At 35.0% G+C, this 24920-nt stretch overlaps 1 protein-coding gene across 3 annotated transcripts in view; it reads left to right on the top strand.

Annotated features, from left to right (window-relative positions):
* TAFA2 (TAFA chemokine like family member 2) overlaps nucleotides 1-24920 on the top strand; it is a 282041-nt gene that overhangs the window by 218452 nt on the left and 38669 nt on the right. For all 3 annotated transcript variants that reach the window (XM_063445118.1, XM_063445117.1, XM_063445119.1), the window contains 2 exons: nucleotides 14984-15057; nucleotides 15178-15284. In XM_063445118.1, coding sequence (XP_063301188.1) covers nucleotides 15179-15284 — 106 coding nt within the window. In that variant the 5' untranslated portion in view covers nucleotides 14984-15057; nucleotide 15178. The remainder of the gene's footprint in view (nucleotides 1-14983; nucleotides 15058-15177; nucleotides 15285-24920) is intronic.

Genomic DNA, 24920 nt, shown 5'->3' with positions numbered 1-24920 from the left:
AAGTGATTAAACTCCTGAAAGGCAGATAATTGAACAGTAAGGCTACAGGTTATGATCTATGCACAAAACCTGCTACATTAAACTAAAGTTGTTTTGGTGCTTAGAGTGTCCCTTTACATGCACAAGGAGAGGTTTTCACTTAAAGTGTCATGCCAGGTTCACTTAAGCTTCTAGACCAGATCTAGGAATATAAAATGATGTATCCCTGAACTGCCACTAACCAGTGTCATGGTACATGGTCTTCTCTATGTCCAAACCTATTGTGCAGTGGAATATTATTTAAGAATATTTAAGCCTCAGAGACCCAATTTGCCCCATAGTCTTGATGCAGTGAGATAATTATAACTAATGTATGGTCACTGGTGGAGCAATAAAAGAAGAATGTTCTTCTTTCCCAATTTGTACTAGTTTTAAACAAATCTTGTATTGTACCTGGTTATAAGCGTAATTTGAGCCTCTGTCTCAGAAATAAAATCAAGATTGCTAAGACCATGAGTCAGATTGTGAAAGCTAACGCAGTTTAAATTTAGGTATGGCGAGAAACAAAATAAAAGTTCCTTAGTGGAACATTTTCAAATGGAGCATTACTGAGAGGTTTATTACTCCCTTCTTCAGATATTCTCTTTTATAGTAAAACACAAATAAGCTTTTATCTAGGCGAAGGAAAATTTGCTCTACGTCTCTGTATTTACGTTCACTAAAAGGAAGGTCTTAAAACTATATTGACCACGTAGGCTACACACATATTAATTTTTAAACAAAGTTTAAGTATGCCGAGAAGTCAAATCTGCTCTGTAGCAAAGAGTCTTCTTTATGTTTTTTCTTTGTTTATTCTTCCTTACAACCAAAGATCACAACCAGACATCAAGAACTAATCAATAAAATGCTTTAAAAAGGAATTATTTGCAGCACACTTACACTTTTGCATTTTTTTTTCTTTTATTCATGCATAGCTCATCTGAGCCATAATAACATTTTTAGTAGATTAAGGTATGCTTTTGTGCGACTTTTCAAAAAGGCAAAGTTAATATCCACTGAATTTAAATTGACTTGACCAGAATGGTAGTTATGTACTAAGTGATGTGCTAATTTAGCCTTGATTATCATACAGCTTATTTTACATGCATTTTTGTTTATTGCTAACCTCAGTTAAATAAATTTAAATAAATGAGTATGAAAGCTGGCAAGTGGCATTGATGTAATATTTTTTGTAAATTTGTAAAATGATTTAGCATTTTTGAAAGAAAAATATTTAGATTTTTTTTATATATTGATATATATTTTTATATATGATATATTTTTTGACATTTTAATATTTAGTAAAAAAAATCCTTTAAAAAAAAGTTTTTTTTCAAAAATATTAAATAATTTGAAAAACTTGTACACATATATTAAATCAAGACAATTGTGTATAGTGCTTTATAGTTCACTCTTGATCTGCCATGGGAGTGGCTACATTGCAAGAATATTCAATCACTGGAGGTGTAAGCAGGACTTCCAGTGTCTGGAAGATACAAAATGTATGAGAAATATGATTATGGGGCAATAAATGTGACATTAAAGAGAAGGACATGGCGGGTGTCGATGCTGAATTGACAAATATCCAGATAAATATTTATGGAACTTAAAATAACTAATATTGCCAAATCCTGTAGGTTTCAACTTAAAAACATAGGCCGCATCCGCCTATTTCTTACGCAAGATGCTACCAAGGAGCTTGTCCATGTTCTAGTAATTTCCCGCATGGATTACTGTAACCCTCTCCTGATTGGTCTCCCCAAAAGCCATATTGCCCTGCTACAGTCTGTAATGAATGCTGCAGCTAGACTGATTTTCCTCTCTAGTCGGTCCTCTCACACCTCACCCCTCTGCTAGTCCTTACATTGGCTCCCTGTATCCTATAGGAGTCAATTCAAAGTGCTAACCCATACATCTAAAGCACTGAACAATTCTAGCCCCTCTTATATCTCTTCACTGATCCATAGGTATGCTCCTCCTCGTTCCCTCCGCTCTGCCCGTGACCACCTCCTGACCACTGCTCGCACCCATAAGGCCAACTCGCGCATGCAGGACCTCTTGCAGGCGGCTCCTTTCCTATGGAATAGCTTGCCTACCGCCATCAGACTCTCCCCTAGTCTTCAATTGTTTAAGAAGAGCCTTAAAACCCATCTCTTCAGGAAAGCTTATGGCCTCCCAGAGTAACCTCTACCTCACATACCTGTCTCTCGCTCTCTTCTAAAGGGCAGCACTCTACTCTCCTCCAGCACTGCTTCACTCCACCTTATTTGATTGATATTTCCTGTCCTATTGTGTTTTACACCCCACCTCCTATAGACTGTAAGCTCGTTTGATCAGGGCCCTCTTCCACCTATCGTTCCTGTAAGTTTTCTTGTAATTGTCCTATTTATAGTTACATCCCCCCTCTCATAATATTGTAAAGCGCTACAGAATCTGTTGGCGCTATATAAATGGCAATAATAATAATAATAATAATAGTCGGTTTGAAATAAGGAAAATAGGAAAAGGGAAAAAAGAGAGAATACCAGTTAGTGAACGGAAATGGTTTTGCATTAGCCTTATGCTGAGAATCAAGAGACTGGATATAAGGTTCTAATAACTAAAACATTGAGAAACCTTGCATTCCTTACAATGGGAGGCTTCAACCCAATCTAGTTTGAAGATATAAGCTAATTTGGAATGGCATAACACAGTAGGTGAACTTATCTTGTGAAGTCTAGGTATGGAAGATGCTCTTTCTGGCAGCTGTAAGAACTATCTTCATAAAGTGAAGGGATGTTTTTGGGTAGTGACAGGAAAAACATAAAAAATTAACAGCTAAATATATTGTGGAGGAGTTAATAGATATGTAGCATCCTCCTATGTACGTAGATCCTGCAAGGAAGTAGCAGATTTCCTCAAGTACTTGTGGTGGACAGGTTGGTAGAAAATAAAAAGAAAACATAGAAATGGAAAAAATAATAAAAAGGAAAAAATCCAATACAGTATCCTGTGTAGGTAAAACGCTGTATTCTGCATTCTGCTTTGTAGGAATCCCAAGCTGAAGCCTGATCGTCCGTGGGCTCTCTGTGTCACTGAACTAGTTTGATTGCTCTGTTGCTCAATCCTACGTGTTTGGTGAGTCCTGCGCTCACTTCTTCAGGGATGCAGTATTACTGCCAATAGGGACTCAATATTAGTTTGAATTTCACTCCAGAATTCAATATATTTTATCTAAACATTACCATATACTAACTGCTTATCTGATTTTAAACCTACAACACCCCCCAAATCTGGTGTTCAAATTTTCTAGAGCAGTGGTCCCAAATCCAGACCACCAACAGTCCAGGATTGATGTATTTCCCTTTTTTATTAAAATGGAGATACTGACAAACCCTGGACTGTTGGTGGTCCATGAGGACTGGGTTTGAGAACACTGGTCTAGAGCAATCTAAATAAATAAGTAAAGTGTAAGGAAGAACCAAGTACAGTGAATTGTCAGAAGGATTTCTCCCCTTTAGAATCTCCATACATGTTTCGGTAAACATGTAACAACAAACAAGGGGACATTTTAGGTGTAACCAAACCTGATGCCTCTTTCACTTTTACAACAATGTGGGTTTGAATCCAAGACTCATAATACGTTTTAAATTATTGTTATTATTTTGAACAATTGTTTTTGTTTATCTCATGGATTTTCTTTCATACTTTGTCTTTTTTATTATGTAAGCTAACATACTTGGGGGTCACAAAATATTGTGACCACCCAAATAGTTAAATGTGGTGCGCAGCCATCTATTCCAGAATAGAGAGTACGTCCAAGTTCTGGCTTATGGTTTACCTCTCAATGTCTTGGATTTCTGCTGGCCCGGTTTGCATCAGGGCTGCAATCATGCAATTATCTGCTGCGGTTGAGGATCAGCTTATTAAATTTAGATTGGTTACTTGTGTATGTTATGATTGCTGCTGTGTTGTCCACATGCAATTTTACAGTCTGGATGGGATTAATAAACAATAGTCCTAAATTTAAACAAGATTCTAAATTATTTGAAATTATTATGGATTATTACTGTATGGTGGTAACCAATACTGATTTGCTACAAGTCAACAACCCAAGCATAAATGAGTTTGACTTATTTACCCTAACATAATATAAAGACTGTTACAATATAAAGACTGATGCAGAAATTCTGAAAAACTGCAAATATAGCGCCAACATAGTTAAAACAGAAAAACAGTACATTTGAAAAATGATCCACTTTGGTTATTAGCCTAACACTGGCAATTTCCTTGTCCACAAATTTTATTATGTGCATTAGAACACATGTTTTCTGATACAAATAGGGGAGATTTAACAGAAAAAAAATTGGGTCAATTGTGATCCAGTATGCCGGGAAGATCAAAAGAAAACATTCCTTAATTTCTGCAGAAACTTTTTGCTTGATAGATATTAAGTAATCACTTTAGTATTGCTTGAATTTTACATGAATATGCACAACACATTTTGTATAATATTAAACATATAGGATGTTCGTGGTGCAGATTTGCAACTTAAAGAGTTTGACCTACAAAACAATAGACTGAATATAACAATACTGAATGTTTTTAATTTATATCTTACATTCCAATTGTAACATTCTAATATATATATAGTCTATAGTAGTGTGTGTGTGTGTGACTGTGTGTGTGTTTGTGTGTGTGTGTGTGTGTGTGTCTGTGTGTGTGTCTGAAATAATTCACCATCAAATATCTATGCTCTTTCAAGTTGGAAGAATCACCAGTGGGTTTTACAATTTCTATTTTACTACACTACATTAGTAAATCGGCTTTCCGGATTTATATTTGTCATAAATACTATAAAGGCAGTCAGAATCAGTCTAGCAAGCTTTAGCGACATCATTTTGACATGCATAGTTAAAGTTTTCAAGGCTTATCCAAAAGTTAACTTACATGGATGGATTATTATTCCAATGAATCAACTCCTTAATTACTTCTGTCACAAATGCAGACCTAGCGAAAGCCGATTAGGAAAAAACTCCCGTGTAGATTAAGTTGCCTAAAAATGTATTTTGCAGATAATTATTGAAAAGCATTGCAGATAATAACTGAAATAATTACAGTCAATTCTCATGCAATGCATGGATGCTTGAGTTACATTTTTTCCTAAAGCAAAACTTTGATAAATAATTTTTCTTATATATTGATTGTACCAAAACATTATAAGTATTTAAACTATATATGTGTGTATATATAATGGAAATGTGTGTGTCTGCCTGTTATAACCAATTTATTACTTTTAAAGACATTTGTATATTTGAAGTAAATATACCTAATTTTAACCCCTTAAGGACCAAACTTCTGGAATAAAAGGGAATCATGACATGTCACACATGTCATGTGTCCTTAATGGGTTAATATGTTTGCCCTTGAAAATGAAATAATCCTGTACACATATAATTGCCACTCTTTTTACATTATATTTTAGATATACAAATAAATGGTACAAATTATTTTACAATGACACCATGACACCCAGATTAAGATATCCTTAACTCAGCATTGAAGGGGATATTACCAGCCAAGTTTTACTGTTTTCCAGATGCACTGCTTGAGATGGAGTATTTAGGTACTACCAAAATCTAAAAATGGAAATCAAAAAAACACCAAAACACTTTGGATAGATATGGAGGTGCAAATGAGTCAGTAGAAGTTAAAGTCTATGGCATTATCAGATGGGAATCCAGGAGAATCATTTAAGAGAACCTAAACAGGGAAAGTAACAATGAGAATAGTTACATAGTTACATAGCTGAAAAGAGACTTGCGAACATCAAGTTCAGCCTTCCTCACATATGTTTTTGCTGTTGATCCAAAAGAAGACAAGAAATTGTCAGGGTCTTACCTGAGGTGGGAGTCTGATAGGCAGAGATTTGTGCTCACCCTTGCAGATATACACAGTCCAAGGTGATAAGGTGATGAACTACCAGGACTGTCAATATGTGCACAGGGGCTTAGGCAGTAACAGTATGTGGAAACAGACAAGGGCAAATACAAAAGAGAAATCAGACACAGTTCCAAAAGTCAGGGCAGGCAGTGAACAGGCAATAACAAATAATCCAAAAAGTCAGTCTTAGGATACAGGATACAATGAACTGACACTGCCTTCAGGGAGATGCAGTGTTATATACCTTGAATAATGATCCGTCTGCATCAGGTGGTCTTAGATTGACAGGTGAGAGCCACTGGTGAAGTCCAGCCTCCTATTGCTGCAGGCAATGCTGGATACACAAGACTAGATCCAAAGTTCTGAAGTGGCTCAGAGGCAGGAACCGTGACAAAAACCTAGTCTGAAGCGCTTCCAATTTTGCAACAAACTAGGAAAAAAATTCCTTCCTGATCCCAAAATAGCAGTCAGATGGACCAAGCAGCTATTACCCCACTAATTAGATTATATTATTTAACTATATTCTGTAGGTTATGTTTTTGCAAGTTTTTATCCAGTTGCAGTTTAAACATCTGTATGGACTCTGATAAAACCACCTCTTCAGGCAGAGAATTCCATATCCTTATTGCTCTTACTGTAAAAATACCTTTTCTTTGCCTTAGATGAAATCTCATTTCTTCCAACCTAAATGAGTGACCTCGTGTCCTATGTATAGCCCTGTTTATGAATAGATTTCCAGATAATGGTTTGTACTGACCCCAAATATATTTGTATAATGTTATCATATCCCCTCTGAGGCGCCGTTTTTCCAAACTAAAGAGATTTAAATGTTTTAACCTTTCTTTGTAACTAAAATGCTCCATTCCTTTTATCAATTTTGTAGCTCGTCTCTGCACTTTTTTTAGTGCCATGATATCCTTCTTTAGAACAGGTGCCCAAAATTGCACAGCATATCCAAGGCGTGGTCTTACTAGCGATTTATAAAGAGGCAAAATTATACTTTCATACAGAGAATTTATGCCCCTATTTATACATGACAAAACCTTACTGGCCTTAGCAACTGCAGATTGACATTGCATATTGCTGCCTAATTTGTCTAATTTGTCTATAACAATTCCCAAATCCTTCTCGTGTGTGGTTGCTTGTGCATTCTTGACCCCGAAGTGCATAACTTTGCGTTTCTCTACAATAAATTTAATCTGCCATTTTAGTGCCCAGCAGCCAAATCTATCCAAATCCCTCTGCAGCAAAACAATATCCTGGTCACATTGTATTACTTTACAAAGTTTTGTGTCATCTGCAAACACTGAAACATGGCTTTTAAAGCCTATTTCAAGATCATTTATAATTGGTCCCAAAACAGAACCCTGAGGGACACCACTTTTGTCTAGCCTGAAAATTTACCATTAATGGCAACTTGTTGTACTGTATCCTTAGGCCAATGTTCTACCCAAGAGCAAGAATATTAATCTAGACCAATTTCTTTTAGTTCGAAGATTCACCTATTGTGAGGAACCGTATAAAATGCCTAGGCAAAATCCAAGTAGATCACATCCACTGCAACACCCTGATCTATACTTCTACTTACTTCTTTGTAGAATGCAATTAGGTTAGTTTGACATGACCTATGTTTCATAAAACCATGTTGATTATTGCTAATAACAAAGTTGTTCCCAATGAATTCCTGAATTATATCCCTTAATAGCCCTTCACATATTTTCCCAGTCACAGAAGTTAAGCTCACCGGTCTATAGTTTCCAGGCAAGGATTTTGAACCCTTTTTAAATATAGGAATGACATTTCCCCACTTAGCTCCTTAAGTACTCATGGGTGAATACCATCAGGCCCCCTGACAGTTAGTCCCCCTGCTGGCTGGAAATAAAATAAAATAAATTAAATAAGTGTAAAAAAATAATAATTATATACTTAGATCATATATATATTATATAAAGTATAAAGAGTTTATTTAAATTGATCTAAGTATGATCTAAGTATATACATACACATATACATACACACACATACACTGTCTAGGTGTATTTTACTATTAATATATATATATATATATATATATATATATATATATATATATATATATATATATATATATATATTAATATCAAATTACACGTAGACTGATACTGATTAAATATATGTATAATTATTGTTATATATATATTTATATATAATATTAAAAAAATAAATATGTAAATACGTTAAAAAATAAAATTAAAAAAATAATAAAAAATAAATAATTAGAAAATATATAGATGTGTGTTTTATTTAGTTCTAACTGCATTGTGATATTAGTATATATATATTTATATCAAAATACATGTAGAACAAAATAATATATATATATATCTATATACATAAATATATACGTATATATCACTATATATATACCTATATATAAATAAAAATATTTTTTCAAAATTATATATATATATATATATATATATATATATATATATATACATACGTATATTAATTCTAGACATATATTTATGTAATATTTTTACATAATTAGGTATCTTAATTAATTACAATTAGCGGGACCTGCCTGACAACCCATGCCGAAAGTATAGGGAATTTAATTTGCTAGCACTATATTTAACCCTATAACTTTCCAAGACACCATAAAACCTGTACATGGGGGGTACTGTTTTACTCGGGAGACTTCACTGAACACAAATATTAGTGTTTCAAAACAGTAAAATGTATTACAACGATGATATCGCCAGTAAAAGTGAAGTTTTTTTCATTTTTCACGCACAAACAGCACTTACACGGACGATATTATTGCTGTGATACTTTTTACTGTTTTGAAACACAAATATTTGTGTTCAGCGAAGTCTCCCGAGTACAACAGTACCCCTCATGTACAGGTTTTATGGTGTTTTCAACAGTTACAGCGTCAAATATAAGGCTTGTGTTTCATTTTTTTCACATTAAAATTCGACAGATTGCTTACGTTGCGTTTGTGACCCTATGGTAGCCCAAGAATGAAAATTACCCCTATGATGGCATACCATTTGCAATAGTAGACAACCCAAGGTATTGCAAATGGGGTATGTCCAGTCTTTTTTAGTAGCTACTTAGTCACAAACACTGGCCAAAATTGGCGTTTTTTGCATTTTTCACACACAAACAAATACTAACGCTAACTTTGGCCAGTGTTTGTGACCAAATGGCTACTAAAAAAGACTTGGCATACCCATTTTGCAATACCTTGGGTTGTCTACTATTGCAAATGGTATGCCATTATGGGTGTAAATTTATTTCCTGGGCTACTATACAGTCTCAAAGGCCACGTAACCAATCTGTCAAATTTCAAATGTAACATGCTATATTTGACCCTGTAATTTCCCAAAACACCATAAAACCTGTACATAGGGGGTACTGTTTTACCCGTGAGACTTTGCTGAATACAAATATGTGTATTTTATTGCAGTAAAAGCAAACAGTATTATGACATTGACAGTTAAATTGTCATGTAGAACTAAAAAAATAACAAAAAGTCTTATTTTCTCCCATTTTTTTCATATTAAATTGTTTCATAGCTAAATATTTGATATTAAATGAAATCCCTGTTTCCCCTGAATAAAATGATATATAATAAGGGGGGTGTATTTAATATGAAAGAGGTGAATTACGGTTGGACAGACATATAGCGCAAATGCCAGGTTTTGTTTACGTTTTGTTCTGTTCACAACGTGTACATTTGGCTCAGTCCTTAACCCCTTCACGACGGGTGACGGACGAGGTCCGTCATCCAGGGGATACCCTTAACGACGGGTGACGGACCTCGTCCGTCACGCGGTAAAATTAACCCCAGATCGCCGCAATCGCGGCGATCGTGGGGTTAATGGTGCTCCGGTCTGCCTCTGCATTAGAGGCAGACCGGGAGCACCGGATCGGGCTGTCCCAGTACATGTGCCCGCTCTGACAGCATGTCTGAGCGGGCACATGTGCTCTGCATACTCACCTCCGCCTCCCTGCACTTCCGGGTTCAGTGTGAAGTGCAGGGAGACGGATCAGTGCTGATCCTGCCCCCTGGTGTTCAAAAAATAAAGTTTATTTAAAATCCCACCCCCCTTTACCCCCCCTTTACCATTTTAATAAAAAATTAACCCCTTCCCTGCCAATTGATCACTGACTACAGTGATCAATTGGCAGGGATTACATTTTAATATGATCTGATTTTTTTTTTAACCCCTGAGGGTTAATTCTTTTTTTTTTAACCCTCAGGGGTTAAATTTATTTTATTAATTAATTTAAATATTTTAAAATTATAAATTTAGCTAGCTGGGGAGGGTGGAAGTTAGTGGGGAATTGGGGGATTTAGTGTTAGGCTAACTAGGGGTTAACGTTAAAAAAAGTTTTAAAATAAGCTTTAAAAAGTTAAAAAATTAAGTTAAAAAAAAGTTTTAATAACGTTTAAGTAAAAAATTAAAAAAAAAAAACCCTTTACCCAGTCCAAATAAAAATTAACCCCTTCCCTGCCAGTCTATCACTACCTAGAGTGATCAAAATACAGATCACAGTATTATACTGTGATCTAATTTTTTTTTAACCCCTGACGATTAACTTTTATTTATTTTTTAACCCTCAGGGGTTAAATTAATTTAATTAACTAATTTAAATATTGTATAATTAAATATTTTGCTAGCTGGGGTGGGTGGGAGTTATGGGAAAATGGGGAATTTACTGTTAGTGCTGCTTACTGCTAGTTAGGGGTTAACGGTAAAAGAAAAAACTTAGAAAAATGTTAAATATGTAAAAAAAGTTTTACGAAAGTTTAGGAAACTTTAAAAAAATGAATAAGCAAAACAAAAGTTGAAAAAATAGTTTTAAAAAGTAAAAAAGTTTGAAAAAGTTAAAAAATTAATTTAATAACGCTCATTACCACTACACCTGGTACAAGCTAGCGGAAAAATGATCCCACGCTAAGGTTCAAAATATGCCTTTTGAAATACCCTGGGATGTCTTCTTTAAGAAATGGTATGGCTTTATGGGGTATTTGGATTATATAGCCTGGTAAAATACTCTAAAATGGGACATGGGCACAGCGTAAAAATTTAAAGTTTGAAAAATAATGGAATGGCTGTGTCCCAAATGTGCCCCTCCGATGTCCACATATACCTGGCAAAGGTACATACGGGGGTATTTTTGTACTCAGCCGACATAACTGAGCAACATATAAAGTATTATAGAGTGGTGGTACACATAAGGTTTGCAAAATATACTGTGCAAACTCACTTTGTGTGTCAAAAAGGCAGAAAAAACGCTTATTACAACTACACCTGGTACAAGCTAGCGGAAAAATGATCCCACACTAAGGTTCAAAATATGCCTTTTGAAATACCCTGGGATGTCTTCTTTAAGAAATGGTATGGCTTTATGGGGTATTTGGATTATATAGCCTGGTAAAATACTCTAAAATGGGACATGGGCACAGCGTAAAAATTTAAAGTTTGAAAAAAAATGGAATGGCTGTGTCCCAAATGTGCCCCTCCGATGTCCACATATACCTGGCAAAGTTACATACGGGGGTATTTTTGTACTCAGCCGACATAGCTGAGCAACATATAAAGTATTATAGAGTGGTGGTACACATAAGGTTTGCAAAATATACTGTGCAAACTCACTTTGTGTGTCAAAAAGGCAGAAAAAACGCTTATTACCACTACACCTGGTACAAGCTAGCGGAAAAATGATCCCACACTAAGGTTCAAAATATGCCTTTTGAAATACCCTGGGATGTCTTCTTTAAGAAATGGTATGGCTTTATGGGGTATTTGGATTATATAGCCTGGTAAAATACTCTAAAATGGGACATGGGCACAGCGTAAAAATTTAAAGTTTGAAAAAAAATGGAATGGCTGTGTCCCAAATGTGCCCCTCCGATGTCCACATATACCTGGCAAAGGTACATACGGGGGTATTTTTATACTCAGCTGACATAGCTGAGCAACATATGAAGTATTATACAGTCGTAGCACACATAAGGTTTGCAAAATATACTGTGCAAACTCACTTTGTGTGTCAAAAAGGCAGAAAAAACGCTCATTACCACTACACCTGGTACAAGCTAGCGGAAAAATTATCCCACGCTAAGGTTCAAAATATGCCTTTTGAAATACCCTGGGGTGTCTACTTTAAGAAATGGTAGGCCTTTGTGGGGTAGTTTGAATTCAAAACTTACGAAGATGCTTGGAAATTGCACATAGGCCCAGCGTCAAAATTCAAAGTTCTGTAAAAACTGATATGGCTTGGTCTCTAATATGCCACTGTAGCTTCACAAAATAGTGCCAAAGACATTCATTGGGGATGTCTTTTTACTCAGAAGACTTAGCTGAGCATAATTTGGAGGTTTTGAACTTAGTGGCACATATGAAATATACAAAATGCCCAGAAAAAATGCAATCCGTATGTCAAAAAATGCACAAAATTATTTTTTACCACATACTTTGGCATATATTGGTGAAAAAATGGGGGCATGCTAAGGCACAATATGCACCTTATGATATACCCTGGAGTGTCTACTTTTACAAATGGTAGGCCTTTGTGGTTTTTTTTTGAACATTCAAACTGTTATAATACCCCAAATGGAAGCATAGGCTCATTAAATCCGTCTCTCAAAATTCTACTGTGAATACTGAAAAGGACAGGTCTCCTGTATGGCACTGTAGCTTCACGAAATAGGGCCATAGACATACAATGGGGGTGTCCTTTTACTCAGAAGACTTAGCTGAGCATAATTTGGGGGGTTTGAACTTAGTGGCACATATGAAATATACAAAATGCCCAGCAAAAATGCAATCCGTATGTAAAAAATGCACAAAATTATTTTTTACCACATACTTTGGCATGTAATGGTAAAAAAATGGGGGCATGTTAAGGCACAATATGCACCTTATGAGATACCGTGGAGTGTCTACTTTTACAAATGGTAGGCCTTTGTGGGGGTTTTTGAACAGTCAAACTGTTATAATACCCCAAATGGAAGCATAGGCTCATTAAATCCGTCTCTCAAAATTCTACTGTGAATACTGAAAAGGACAGGTCTCCTATATGGCACTGTAGCTTCACGAAATAGTGCCAAAGACATACAATGGGGGTACCGTTGTACTCAGCAGAAGTAACTGAACACATAATAAAACTTTGTACAGGAATAGCACACACCAACTTTACAAAATACACATGAGAAGTTCTTTGTTATACGTTTGTGTGCGAAAACCCCCAAAAAACACAATTTTACTCCAATATTTAGCAGAGGTTGGCGGTAAAATGGCTACGTAGAAAGTGTCAAAACAACCTTAGTTAAAAAGCCTGTGATGTCTACTTTATATAAATATATACTTTTGTGTGGCAATTTTGTTTTATTTTATGGCTATTAGGCTTACAAGACAAACATACCAAATTCTAAAATCGCTCCACATTAAAATTTTATTTTACTCCTTGTGCTTTGTGACCTGTAACTACCAAAAAAAACTTAAAATCCCAGACACATTATATATTCTGTAAATAAGAACAAATAAATGAATTTATTTTTAATTACTTTCCTTAACCTGCACTAATTATGCACACATTATGATTGCAAAAACTGTAAAAAAAACCCAATATTTTTCTTTTTTTTGCATTTTTCTGTATTTTTTTTATAATAAGTAAGCATTTATATATATATATGTTATATCAAATTAAAGCCCTTTCTGTCCTTTAAAAAACAGTATATAATATGTGTCGGTGCAATAAATGAGAGAGATGCAAATTGCAGTTGAACGCAAACAGCAAGAAAATGCAAAAATTGCTTGTGTCATTAAGCGTAAGTCAAGCTTCTGAAGCTCTGTCCTTAAGGGGTTAAGGGGTTAAATTAACACAGCAAAGAGAAAAATATAAATTTAAAAAGGGACAAAGTTATAAATAAAATCAGCAGAGATTAAAAACATCTATAAAAAAGATGGAAACAAGTTTTAAAAAATAAATTCAAAATAAATAAACCTGCTTTTTCACTTGGTATTAACCAATACTAACCACAGTCCACCAGTTCTCCAATAAACTCCTGTTGTTTCAACTCCTACTTAATAGTGATACTAGCAAAATCTAGTTTAGATAAACTAAGAAGAATAACCTTCAGTGTAAAGAAAGTGAGTGCAAAAGTTTTTTTGTATTTAAGAGAGATCCTGGCTTTATATCAAGGATGAGCCCCCATTTTATTTTTTAGATATATCTGCTGGTTAAAGCAGCGGTGACCACTGCCTTAGAAACAGTAATAAACCTGGTAATCCAAAGTAAAACTAACACAAACTTGGAGTAATGGATGAAAATGAAGCCTTCCCCAAAGCAGCACTATTAAAGTTTACTCCATGTGAAAAGCAACCACATCTGACATGTTTCATCTAGGTTAAAGACCTATTCATAAATGCCCATGCAATGCACCCTGACCCTTATAAAGGAAATTAAGGTGAACACCAATATCAAGGAACCACTCCTTACAAAAGTTACATCTTTCCAAAACCCAATTTAGTATGGGAGTTCTTTATAAGTAATCCTACTTTTGTTTTATGCTTCTGATAACTGGGGAGCCCGGAATCCTGGTCAGACCACCTTACCAGTAAGTGTACTTGGGCAAGATACCTAATAATATATATTATATATAATCATCATAGATTGCAAGCTTGTTTGAGAAGGGCCCTATTCACCTCTACATATTCAATTTCTAAAATATTAAAGTCCTGAGGAATATGTTGGCGCTATATAATTGCTTCTAATAATAAATCTAAAAGGATGTTGGCTCAATTTAGGGTTGTAATAGCAGATGTGAAGAGTAAAGTGTGTGTCTTATATGGAGTAAATTTCAAATATGAGCGCACCATCAAAATTATTAAGTTGGAAAATAATGAAACAAAGAGTGCCGGTGAAATCACTTGTTGTAAAAATGTACCAAGTTAGAATTGTAGGAGTCTTAAAATATTAATATGTATATGAAAATCACTGTGTTTAAAAACATAGCTATTGTTTTTCCCCTTTTACGTTGCAGTGTATATGGGCACAGATGAATACGTTGAGTAAACTATAAAGAAAAAAGAAGAAACATAGAAGAACGAAGCATATGTAAGTGTAACAACCAAATCATTATTTATATATGTAAATTAGGATATATTTCTTAATTGTATCTTAAAGGTATAAACACCATATGGCGAAATAATATCATCCTTGCATTTTGTTTTCTAGAATGAATAAAAGAGATTTGCAGAAGGCAACAAAAGGGACATTTCTTATAATAATTTGCATTGTAACACTGTGGGGGAAGTTGGCAGTTGGGGCAATTCATCATAAAGGTAAGAAATATAGCTTTTTCACTAATTATCTGTTGGGAAAACGATACTGGTGTTTGTTTACTGTAAATGTGTTAAATTGCTGAATTTAGGTCAAAAAGCCAGGCTAGCACAATCTTCCTTTTCGCTTATTCTTCCAACTTGATTATGGTGGATTACATCTTTTTAAATCTTATCTTGAAATTACACAAATTCATTATTTAATAAATACCCGGTACATTACGTAGCTGTGGTACAAAAGTAAAACATTATTTATCCACAAAATAGATCAGTAATGTCCATGGGTTTTGTTTTTTCATTCCAAATTCTTATTATATGAAACCATTGACCTCATGGGTTAAGGCCAAGCCTATTGCTATTGGATGTGTATATGCCAGCGGAATGCTATGGTTATCTTTATACCAACGAATAAGCTAAATAAGCTGGGACCTGAGATACAGAGACAGGAAGACCGGACAATTTTCATCTGTGAAGTTCCCTCTCTCTCAGCAGAATATGGAAAAGAAAACAAATATTTGGCATGGATGATGGTTACCTATGTCCATGTAGTATATACATCTGATTACATATGTCTAAATTACATTAACGTGTAGTGCCTTGGAGTGTTGGGATTTGTAGTTAAAAAATGCAATATTTGTGAGTATAATAGGAATGGTATTTTATGTCAAGTCACAGAGGAATGGACAGTGTTGTTAGGTGTCTAGTTGTAGGGCGGATCTTGTCAGGAAGTTGTGGTTAGATTTTTATAGTGGGCAGAGATTGTGAGGCTTGCAGTCAGTTGATTCAGTTAGAGGTGATATAGAGATCAGGGAAATGAAAATCTAAAGCTAGGGAAAGATGGGTGGTATATAGTGTTGGTTGGATTTTCAGTTCATGAGGAGTGGGTAGTATAATATAACCTTTATGGGTAGGGAAACTTATATTATCTATCCAGGTCCCTCTTTCCCTCTATATTGGAAGACAAATTCTGGGATACATTTCAATAGAACACTTTTGCATCAGCTGCATCACTGAGAACTATTTAAATATGGTGGCATTGGAAGACCGCACGACCTTGGATATAGTGCTCTCAACACTTTTACAAACTTCTCGTTTAATGATGAGAAGTGCCTGAATCTGGCTGGCACTGGAGGGTTAACTAATTGGCAATAAATAAAGCCCAAAGCATATTAAATATAATTTTAACCTGATAATTTTATTAAATTAGCAACTAATTGAGTTTAAAATCGATTTTATTTTTAAGACACTTGCATTAACATGGACATTGATGTGGACTTAGCAATTGAAGGGATGCTGTAGGCACTGTAACAGCTCTATCTGGTTATAGAATCTGGGTCCCCTTGCGCTATCCTTTCATTCAGAGTTAAACTGTTTTAAATGTTTTCATGCTAAACTAGAACCTTAGCAGCCCATCCCCTCTCTGCTGCTTGGCTAATGAGAAAGATTTAGCTATACCTCCAGTCGGTGCCAGGCTTTTGGCCATCAGGGACCCTCATTGAGTGTTAAACCACTCAAAAATGGTTTAACGCTGAATGGACAGAGCCAGGGGACTCCATGCACTTTAACCAGTTCAATGAGAAGAAATGATTATAGTGCCTACAGTGTCCTTTCAAGCTACATTATGTTTCTGATGGGTTACTGTAAGGGATCTGAGCTAAGGACTGTTTTATAAACCATGCATTTCAAAGTAACACTGTAAATTGTCCTAGTAATATATCGTGACGTGCTATTTCATGAATTTGTATTGAAATATTACATATTGATAAGTGTTGTTTTTTTTAGCAGGATGTTCTTTGAATAGCCATTTCATTTGCAAGACTGGAATATACTTCTGAATACATTAAGACAGGAAAATAGATTTCTCATTGCAGTGCCAATGCATTTTGTTAGTTAAGTAATGAAGTATACTGAAAACAGAATTGAGCTAAATAAGAAGACTAAAGGGTTTAGTCATTAAACTGAGAATTGTGGAGAATTGACAAGGGAAGTGCAAATTGTCAACCATGAACCATGAGATGCTAAAAACTATAGCTAAAATTGGCTCTGTTGGGTTGTGAACATATTACGGTAGATCATCCGCACACAAAAAATAATTGCTTAAGCTCTATGTTGTTAGTATAGATCAAATGGGAACTCATTGTGGGGCAGTAAGTATTTGTCTGTAAATCATGAAAGCCACAAATTAATATATATTGCCTGTTTACTGGCAAACATTCTTATAATTATTTTTCCAAAGAGAAATATTTTGAAATGTATTCCGATGATCATTTTCGTCACACTAAGACACCAACTCTGCCACGTAATTATTAAAATGACTTTTTGAATTAAATTGCATTCATTTTTAGAAGATATAGAAGTTAAAAAAGGTATGTATATATCATTTTCTTTTGCTTCGATACAAACTTCAAAAGGCAAATTGCCATCTTCTTTTTTAAGGGATCTTGAGTATCCTAAGCAATATGAAACTAATAAAAACATGTTTTAGTAAAATAAAACTTTAATGTTTTAAGCGGGTCTGTCATTGTCAGGGTTTTTTGCATATTTTGTTACTTTTTATTGTACCTGCTGACTTGTGTTTGTGAAAACATGTAATAGAATAATAGCTTTGGCCTTACTTAGTGATTTTCTCCTGTTTCCTCTAAGGAACCTGATCTAATAGCTTTTGAATATAGCTGCCCTTAAAGCTTCTGTTTGTCCTTTGGCCCAAGAATATTTTTGTAACTTTTTTCTATGACTTGCTGGTTCAGTTTCCTGTTAGCGAAGTGCACTGATACTGTTAGAACCGCTGACATGGTAGTGTTTCTTCATCTCAGTTTCATTTGCTCTCTATTCTAATCATGCACTCTCTTCTTCATCGCTCACCTCACCAATGCCAATACTTCCCAACTTTTCTAGATACATCTCCATTGAATGGTTTTCCTATACCAGCTCCCACTGATTCTGCTCCACTTTTCGCCTTCTGAAATATATATAGTACAGTTATATCTTTAGATATTTCAAACAAGACCACTTGTATTCTGGATGTTCTACTTCACTTTAGCTTTTTTTTTTTTTTAATTCCCCTTCAATATGTACTTTATACAAAAAGTTAAGTCCCTAAAAGGGATCAGAACTTTTAAATATAATCATTATTGAAAACACATAAAGTCATCCGTCAAAAAGAATAAAAAAATTAATAAATAACTATATCTATAAAAGTGAAGTAATACATGACTAGTAACACATAAGAGAATATAAAAACAAAGGAGGGGCAATAAAAATAAATATATATATTTATATATTATATATCATATATGTAGATTTTTTTATTGCTCCTCTGTAAACCAAATCCTCCTATCAGTGTACTGCTAAATATATACTTTAGATTACATTATGCATATATTTTGCAGTAGTACACTGATTTGCCCATTTTCACACACTTTTGGTTTGTTTGATTCAGTTCCCAAATCAGTTTTTCAGCACTGAAATTCTGCCAGGCCGAAATTCTGGGCATCCTGAATAATTTCCTGTTTTGGCCGGGCCGAGTTTTTCTTGCCATGCACAATTCTGAATTCAAACCCTCGCTGTCACGTTGGGTATAGCAATTTATTTTATATATAGTCTATATAGATTGTACTTTTTATTCCTTGTGGCATATCACCAAAAATAAAAAAAAATAAAAACCTTATCACTTTTCTTCCCAAAGTATGACTATTGTTTAATTTATTTAGCATTATTTTTTGTTTCAAAATCATATTGTCCAATGTGATTCTGTTTACCTCATGCCCACAATTATACAAACATTCTTAAATCAACCAACAGATTACCTGTCTGGCACGAGGCCTACATGGGGTCTTGTTGAGGAGATAGAAAAATCTCCCCTAACTACACCTCATATAGCAGCTGCAATGGCCTTGCCACTGCGCAGCTTGGAAAATCTGCCAATTTCTTCACAAGACATCCCTGTGCTGTGAGCAAGTAAAGAAGAAGGTAACCAGCAGACTACACCAGCTCCCCACTAGTCACCAGGGAAGCCATCATTGTGCATAAACAAGGTATGCAAATGAGAGGGTTACTAAAATATTGTTCTGTGTATGTTTGGCAGCCTATCTGTGTTTCCCCGTGTGTGTTTAGCATTGTGCAGATGAGTGTGTGTTTGTGTGTTTTGTTTGATTGGGAATGAGTATAGCTTTGATTGTGTGTCTGGGAGGGTCTGTTTGCATGACTTAATGTCTGAGAATGTGCATGAGTGTGCGAGTTTATATTTGTGCGCATGTCTGGGTGTGTGTGCCAGGGAGCCCCCACAAAACGGTTCTGCAAGAGGCCCTGCAATTTATGATTGCAACCCTGACTCTTGTTCTAAATATGTGGGAAGACTGTTGTGTTAGAAAACAGTTGGGTTTTTCTACCCAGCAAAAAAAAACAGAATCTACAAAATCGTGTCCCAGAAATGTAAAGGCAGTAGTTTTACTTGGGTATTCCAATCCCTGTCTTGTTTATTTTATCTTATTTGTTGTATTTTTGTTTGGATTCAACTGTCGTTGAACTGGACTTATATGTAAATCTAAATATAGTATACTGATTCTCGTCTACATTTTTGTAGAAGCGTGCATTCGATACTTATGGTATTCATAGAAACAAGGCAAAAAAATAGACAGTCTGTAAATAAACATGCTGACGCATGACATTTTCATAACTAGGAAATAAACAATGAATACCTAACAAGCCTTATGTCTATAGCAGGAACATGCCGTGATAATTGTGTTTGTGTCCCATTTAATTAACCTACGCTGTTACTAAATAAGTGATAGTTCTTCTATCTCTTGAAATACTGCACAGAGTAACATGGAAGATTGTTTTTAATTTCTAGCCATTGTCTTTTTTTAAAAAAAAAATTATAAATGTGGTGTCTGGTGTTAAAATACTTAATTTTTTTTTTTTTTAGCAAATAATAATTAGAAATCTAATAATAGAGTTTATATAACAATAACAGACATATTTCTTCACTAATTACATTGTACATTGGTAAAACAAAACCTAGATTTTTTTTAAAAAAATTCAAGTTAAAATATCATATTTTTTTTTTCAAATGAGCTCCAGCTGTTGACAAAATGTTAACATTTTTGTCCATCACTTATTTTGGGCAGTTAATGAGTCTCAACTGTTTCAATGCTCACCCTCTCCCTCTTTCATGGACACAGAATATATAACATGATTTTTCCCACCTTGGTTCTTGAAGTTGAGTTCTCTGAGCCTTCCCTTCTGGTATAGCTCTCTGTGAAGGATGAAGGTGAAGCTAATGTCAGTGTTGGAGTTTCATTTCACATTTTCACCTGCCCTGTTTCAAATGCCATTGCTGCATTATTTAACATTTGCAATGGCTTAACTTGCCACCTGTGTAATTTTACATTTTAAATATGTATAAAATAAAACCAATATGTATTACTGCGTTTAAAATGTGAAGAGTTTCTATTGAAACGTCTGTGTTGGTGTAGGCTGTAGATAGCAAAGTATCTCACCCAGAATAACTCTTCGAGATGTGATTATATGGTGACATTCATAACGTGGGTCAACAAGACGGATACAAAGTGCTTGATCTCAAACTATGCTTCATTAGACACATGCATTGTGAAAATATAGTGGCAGCTTCTGTCTGTGACAGGCGTCAAAAGTAAGAAAAAAAAAAAGACAAAACAATGTACTTGTTTAAATGCTAAATTCGTTTGTAAAAGCATATATTAAATTGAAAAAAAAAAATCTGTTCCATTAAATTAAACATATTTTGTTTCAGCGTTGCTTTGTTCCAAGTTGATGATTTTATTATTTCGGCCAGACTCGTATTGATGTTACGAATTTATCTTTCTCAAATCGGTGATCAGAATGGGGGCTGAAAGTTGTTGAAGATAGTGTTTTTGGTTGTAATTTAATTGGTATCGTCTACAAATGTCACTCTTTTTTTCTGCAAGCTGAAGAAACCAGAAAATAACTCTTGAGTGCATTAATGTGATTAAGTGTAAGTACTTTTTATCAATTGCTGCATTGGATTTTTCTACCTTTTTCGGATAAAAAGAAATCGAGCCACACTAATGTTCGAACACATTCATGCACAGCATTTAGATGTAGGGTGTATTTTTTTATGATACTTCAACATTCAAAGAGCTCACATATGTTTTTAGAATCTCCAACACAGCTTTTATGGATTCTGCTAGGGTGTTCTATTGGGTGATTCATAGGGATCAGGTCCTTAGACACCCAGCTTTATCCATTTCTTCCATAGTAAATGCTGTTAACAATACAGAAAACTATTTTGTTTTATGCCGCACATTTATTGGCTCTGTGATTTCTTTCACTGCGTTTGGCTCGTTGTGAGCAATATAATGAGTGTAGCAGTAGAGTATAACCTAACCAAAAACCCATGTTATTATGTTGCTGAATAAACTGTTGAATAGAATAATTACTTTTATTAAGCAGATGGTCAAGTTCGGCTAGTGGCTAATGATTAGAGAAGGTGATTAAGATAAAATGCTTTGGGTCTGATAGAAATCTGATTATATTACGAACCTAAACTATAAATGAAAAAATATAATGTAATAAATGTGCACAGATATTTATTCTATACAAAATGAACAGCAAAGATCTGATGGATACTCTGTGAAATTTAGTATGAGTGTACGTAAATAACACCTAAATGCTTATAAACATGGTATGACGTTTTATTAATTGCTACTGTAATCCCGAACAGAGGATAACTGTGTCTCATTGTCCTTGTATGTGCACTGTGCAGTGATAATAATGTGGAAACTTAGTCTGAATATAAGGTTCTGTTTTAGAAGATTCTCTGACAATATGTCTACTTTCAAACCGGAGTTTTGTTCTCAACATTGTTTTCGTACATTAGTAATGTGTCAAAAAATCCCCAAACAAAAACAAAATCCAGTTCTGTGGTCAAAACTCACATTTGGTAGCAAGCAGTCAATGGCTCCATGTGTGCTTTATGGATGTACCCACTGATGTCCTCATTCTAGTCTCATTCATATTCAATAGTGTCCATATCCTCTTGGTTGAATTTTAGTGAGACCTAGGCTTGACAAAGACTTTAGGTGATTGAACCATTGTCACACCTACTGCAGTTAGTGGAAAAAAGATCGCTGTAAATTTAAGTTTGGGTTACAGAATTATTATTTTTGTTCTATAGTGCTGTGGTCAGTAGCAGTTAGTTAATGAAGGAGGATGACCATTTGTAAATATAGTTTATGTGTTGAATAATTAATCAATTATAACAGCAACCTTTACACAAACCCCCCACCCCACACCCCCAAAGCAATCACCTCCTGAATGTGAAGAAGACATTGTACTTATTTGTGAATGCCTAATACAATGTGGTTTTAAACTGATAAAAACAAATATTTAAAGGAACACCCCTCTGACCAAAAAGAAAAACAAAACAAATCACTGTTTAGTAGATATACCCACAATGAAGACATGCATAGATTTATCTATGCATTTTTCTATATTTGGGATGAATTCAAAAACAGCTCCCAAAAGCTGCAGATCTCTTGCCTGGAGCTTTTGCAACTCTCCCCTTTTAACCCAGTTCGAGACATTCTGTGGCTGTCCAATCATAGGCTTCCCAGTGCAACTTGAGGAGAAGTCTTTACAAGTTAGGTGTTTTGAGATAATAACTGTCTCTTGAGTTTAGCTCCACTGAGATAACAAAACCAGGAAGTAACAGGACCAGTTGTCTACTTTAAAGCCAGGGGATGTAACAAGGTTAGTTTATAAATGTGCCAATTTCTATTTTGTAAAATAAAATAAAAAGACGAAAGACACACTCTTATCACATATAAATCATTTCAGCAAGCTTAAGTGCTTTACGGGTGCAGAGTGTCTCTTTAATATAATATAATAAAATAAAACATATGTCCTGGACTGGAAGCAACCTGTTAGAAAGCTTTAGACTTAAACACAAAAATTATAATAGTGTTTATAATTTAAAGGGGTACTATAATCACCTAAACAACTGCAGCTTAATGTAGTTCTCCTGGTGTCTATAACCTGTCCCCACTGGCTTTTTAATATCAGCACTGCCTTTTAGTGTTTAGATTGGTGTTTAGGGACACCTCCAGTGACAGTCACTCAGACAACGTACAGCACTGACGTTCAACATCTCCACACTCTGCATGGAGATGCAGATTTTTTCCCATAGAGATGCATTGAATGAGGAGATACTGATTGGCCAGCATGGTGGTTGGATTGCCCCCCACCCACTTCATTGGCTGAGCTTATTAGAATTGATTATCTCAGTCAATCTAATGATTTCTCCTGGGTAAGAATTGGATTGCCTGAGATTGTCAATTTTGGTCAGGTCAAAGGCGGGTCCAGCACTGGAAGACCTGGGGGGCAAGAGGGCGCTGGCCACCTAAAATGTTTTTTTAACACTCAAGGGTCAGGAATACACCTTTGTATTCCTGACCCTAAAGTGTTCTTCTAACGTTCAATAATAATTTTAGAAAAATATTCAGTATTGCCTTGCTCACATTTGTTTTAACTTAATCTCATAGATTGTAAGCTCATTTGAGAAGAGCCTTCTTTACCTATTCTCTCGGTTAATATTTTGTATGTCAACTAGTCATCAATTATCCCCATTCTCTGATTGCAAAGCACTGCGGAATTTGTTTGCACTAAATAAATAATAATGATGATAATAATAATAATAATAATAATAAGACTGTACTGCAGGAATGCAGGTTTCTACACATGGGTTCCTTTATTTAGTTCCAGTAATGAATGGGCTATTATTTTGTGAGTATTTTTAAGTGAATATATTTTCATGCTTGCAAAACAACCCACACTTGAAGTTTCTGTGAGATGGCTGACATCAGCAGAATCTACACGCATATGTCCAGTAAATCTACATTGGCATCTCTTGCCTATGACTTTGCTCTTAAAGGAACACTATAGTCACCTAAATTACTTTAGCTAAATAAAGCAGTTTTAGTGTATAGATCATTCCCCTGCAATTTCACTGATCAATTCACTGTCATTTAGGAGTTAAATCACTTTGTTTCTGTTTATGCAGCCCTAGCCACACCTCCCCTGGCTATGATTGACAGAGCCTGCATGAAAAAATAAAAACTGGTTTCACTTTCAAACAGATGTAATTTACCTTAAATAATTGTATCTCAATCTCTAAATTGAACTTTAATCACATACAGGAGGCTCTTGCAGGGTCTAGCAAGCTATTAACATAGCAGGGGATTAGAAAATCTTAATTAAACAGAACTTGCAATAAAGAAAGCCTAAATAGGGCTCTCTTTACAGGAAGTGTTTATGGAAGGCTGTGCATGTCACATGCAGGGAGGTGTGACTAGGGTTCATAAACAAAGGGATTTAACTCCTAAATGGCAGAGGATTGAGCAGTGAGGCTGCAGGGGCATGTTCTATACACCAAAACTGCTTCATTAAGCTAAAGTTGTTCAGGTGACTATAGTTTCCCTTTAATGATTGACAGATGCCATAAATGGATGGATGAACAAGCAGAAACTGTGTCTTCACTCTCCAATGCCAGTCTTACAAATTACATTTAAGACAAATGATAATTTTCTCTGTGTTATATGTAACTTTCAAACGAATTACATTTTCAAATATTTCGACATAGCT

Source organism: Pelobates fuscus, chromosome 3 (assembly GCF_036172605.1).
Source record: "Pelobates fuscus isolate aPelFus1 chromosome 3, aPelFus1.pri, whole genome shotgun sequence".
NCBI lineage: Eukaryota > Metazoa > Chordata > Amphibia > Anura > Pelobatidae > Pelobates > Pelobates fuscus.
Note: the sequence above shows the minus strand (reverse complement) of the source record. Positions and strands in the feature narration are given on the sequence as shown.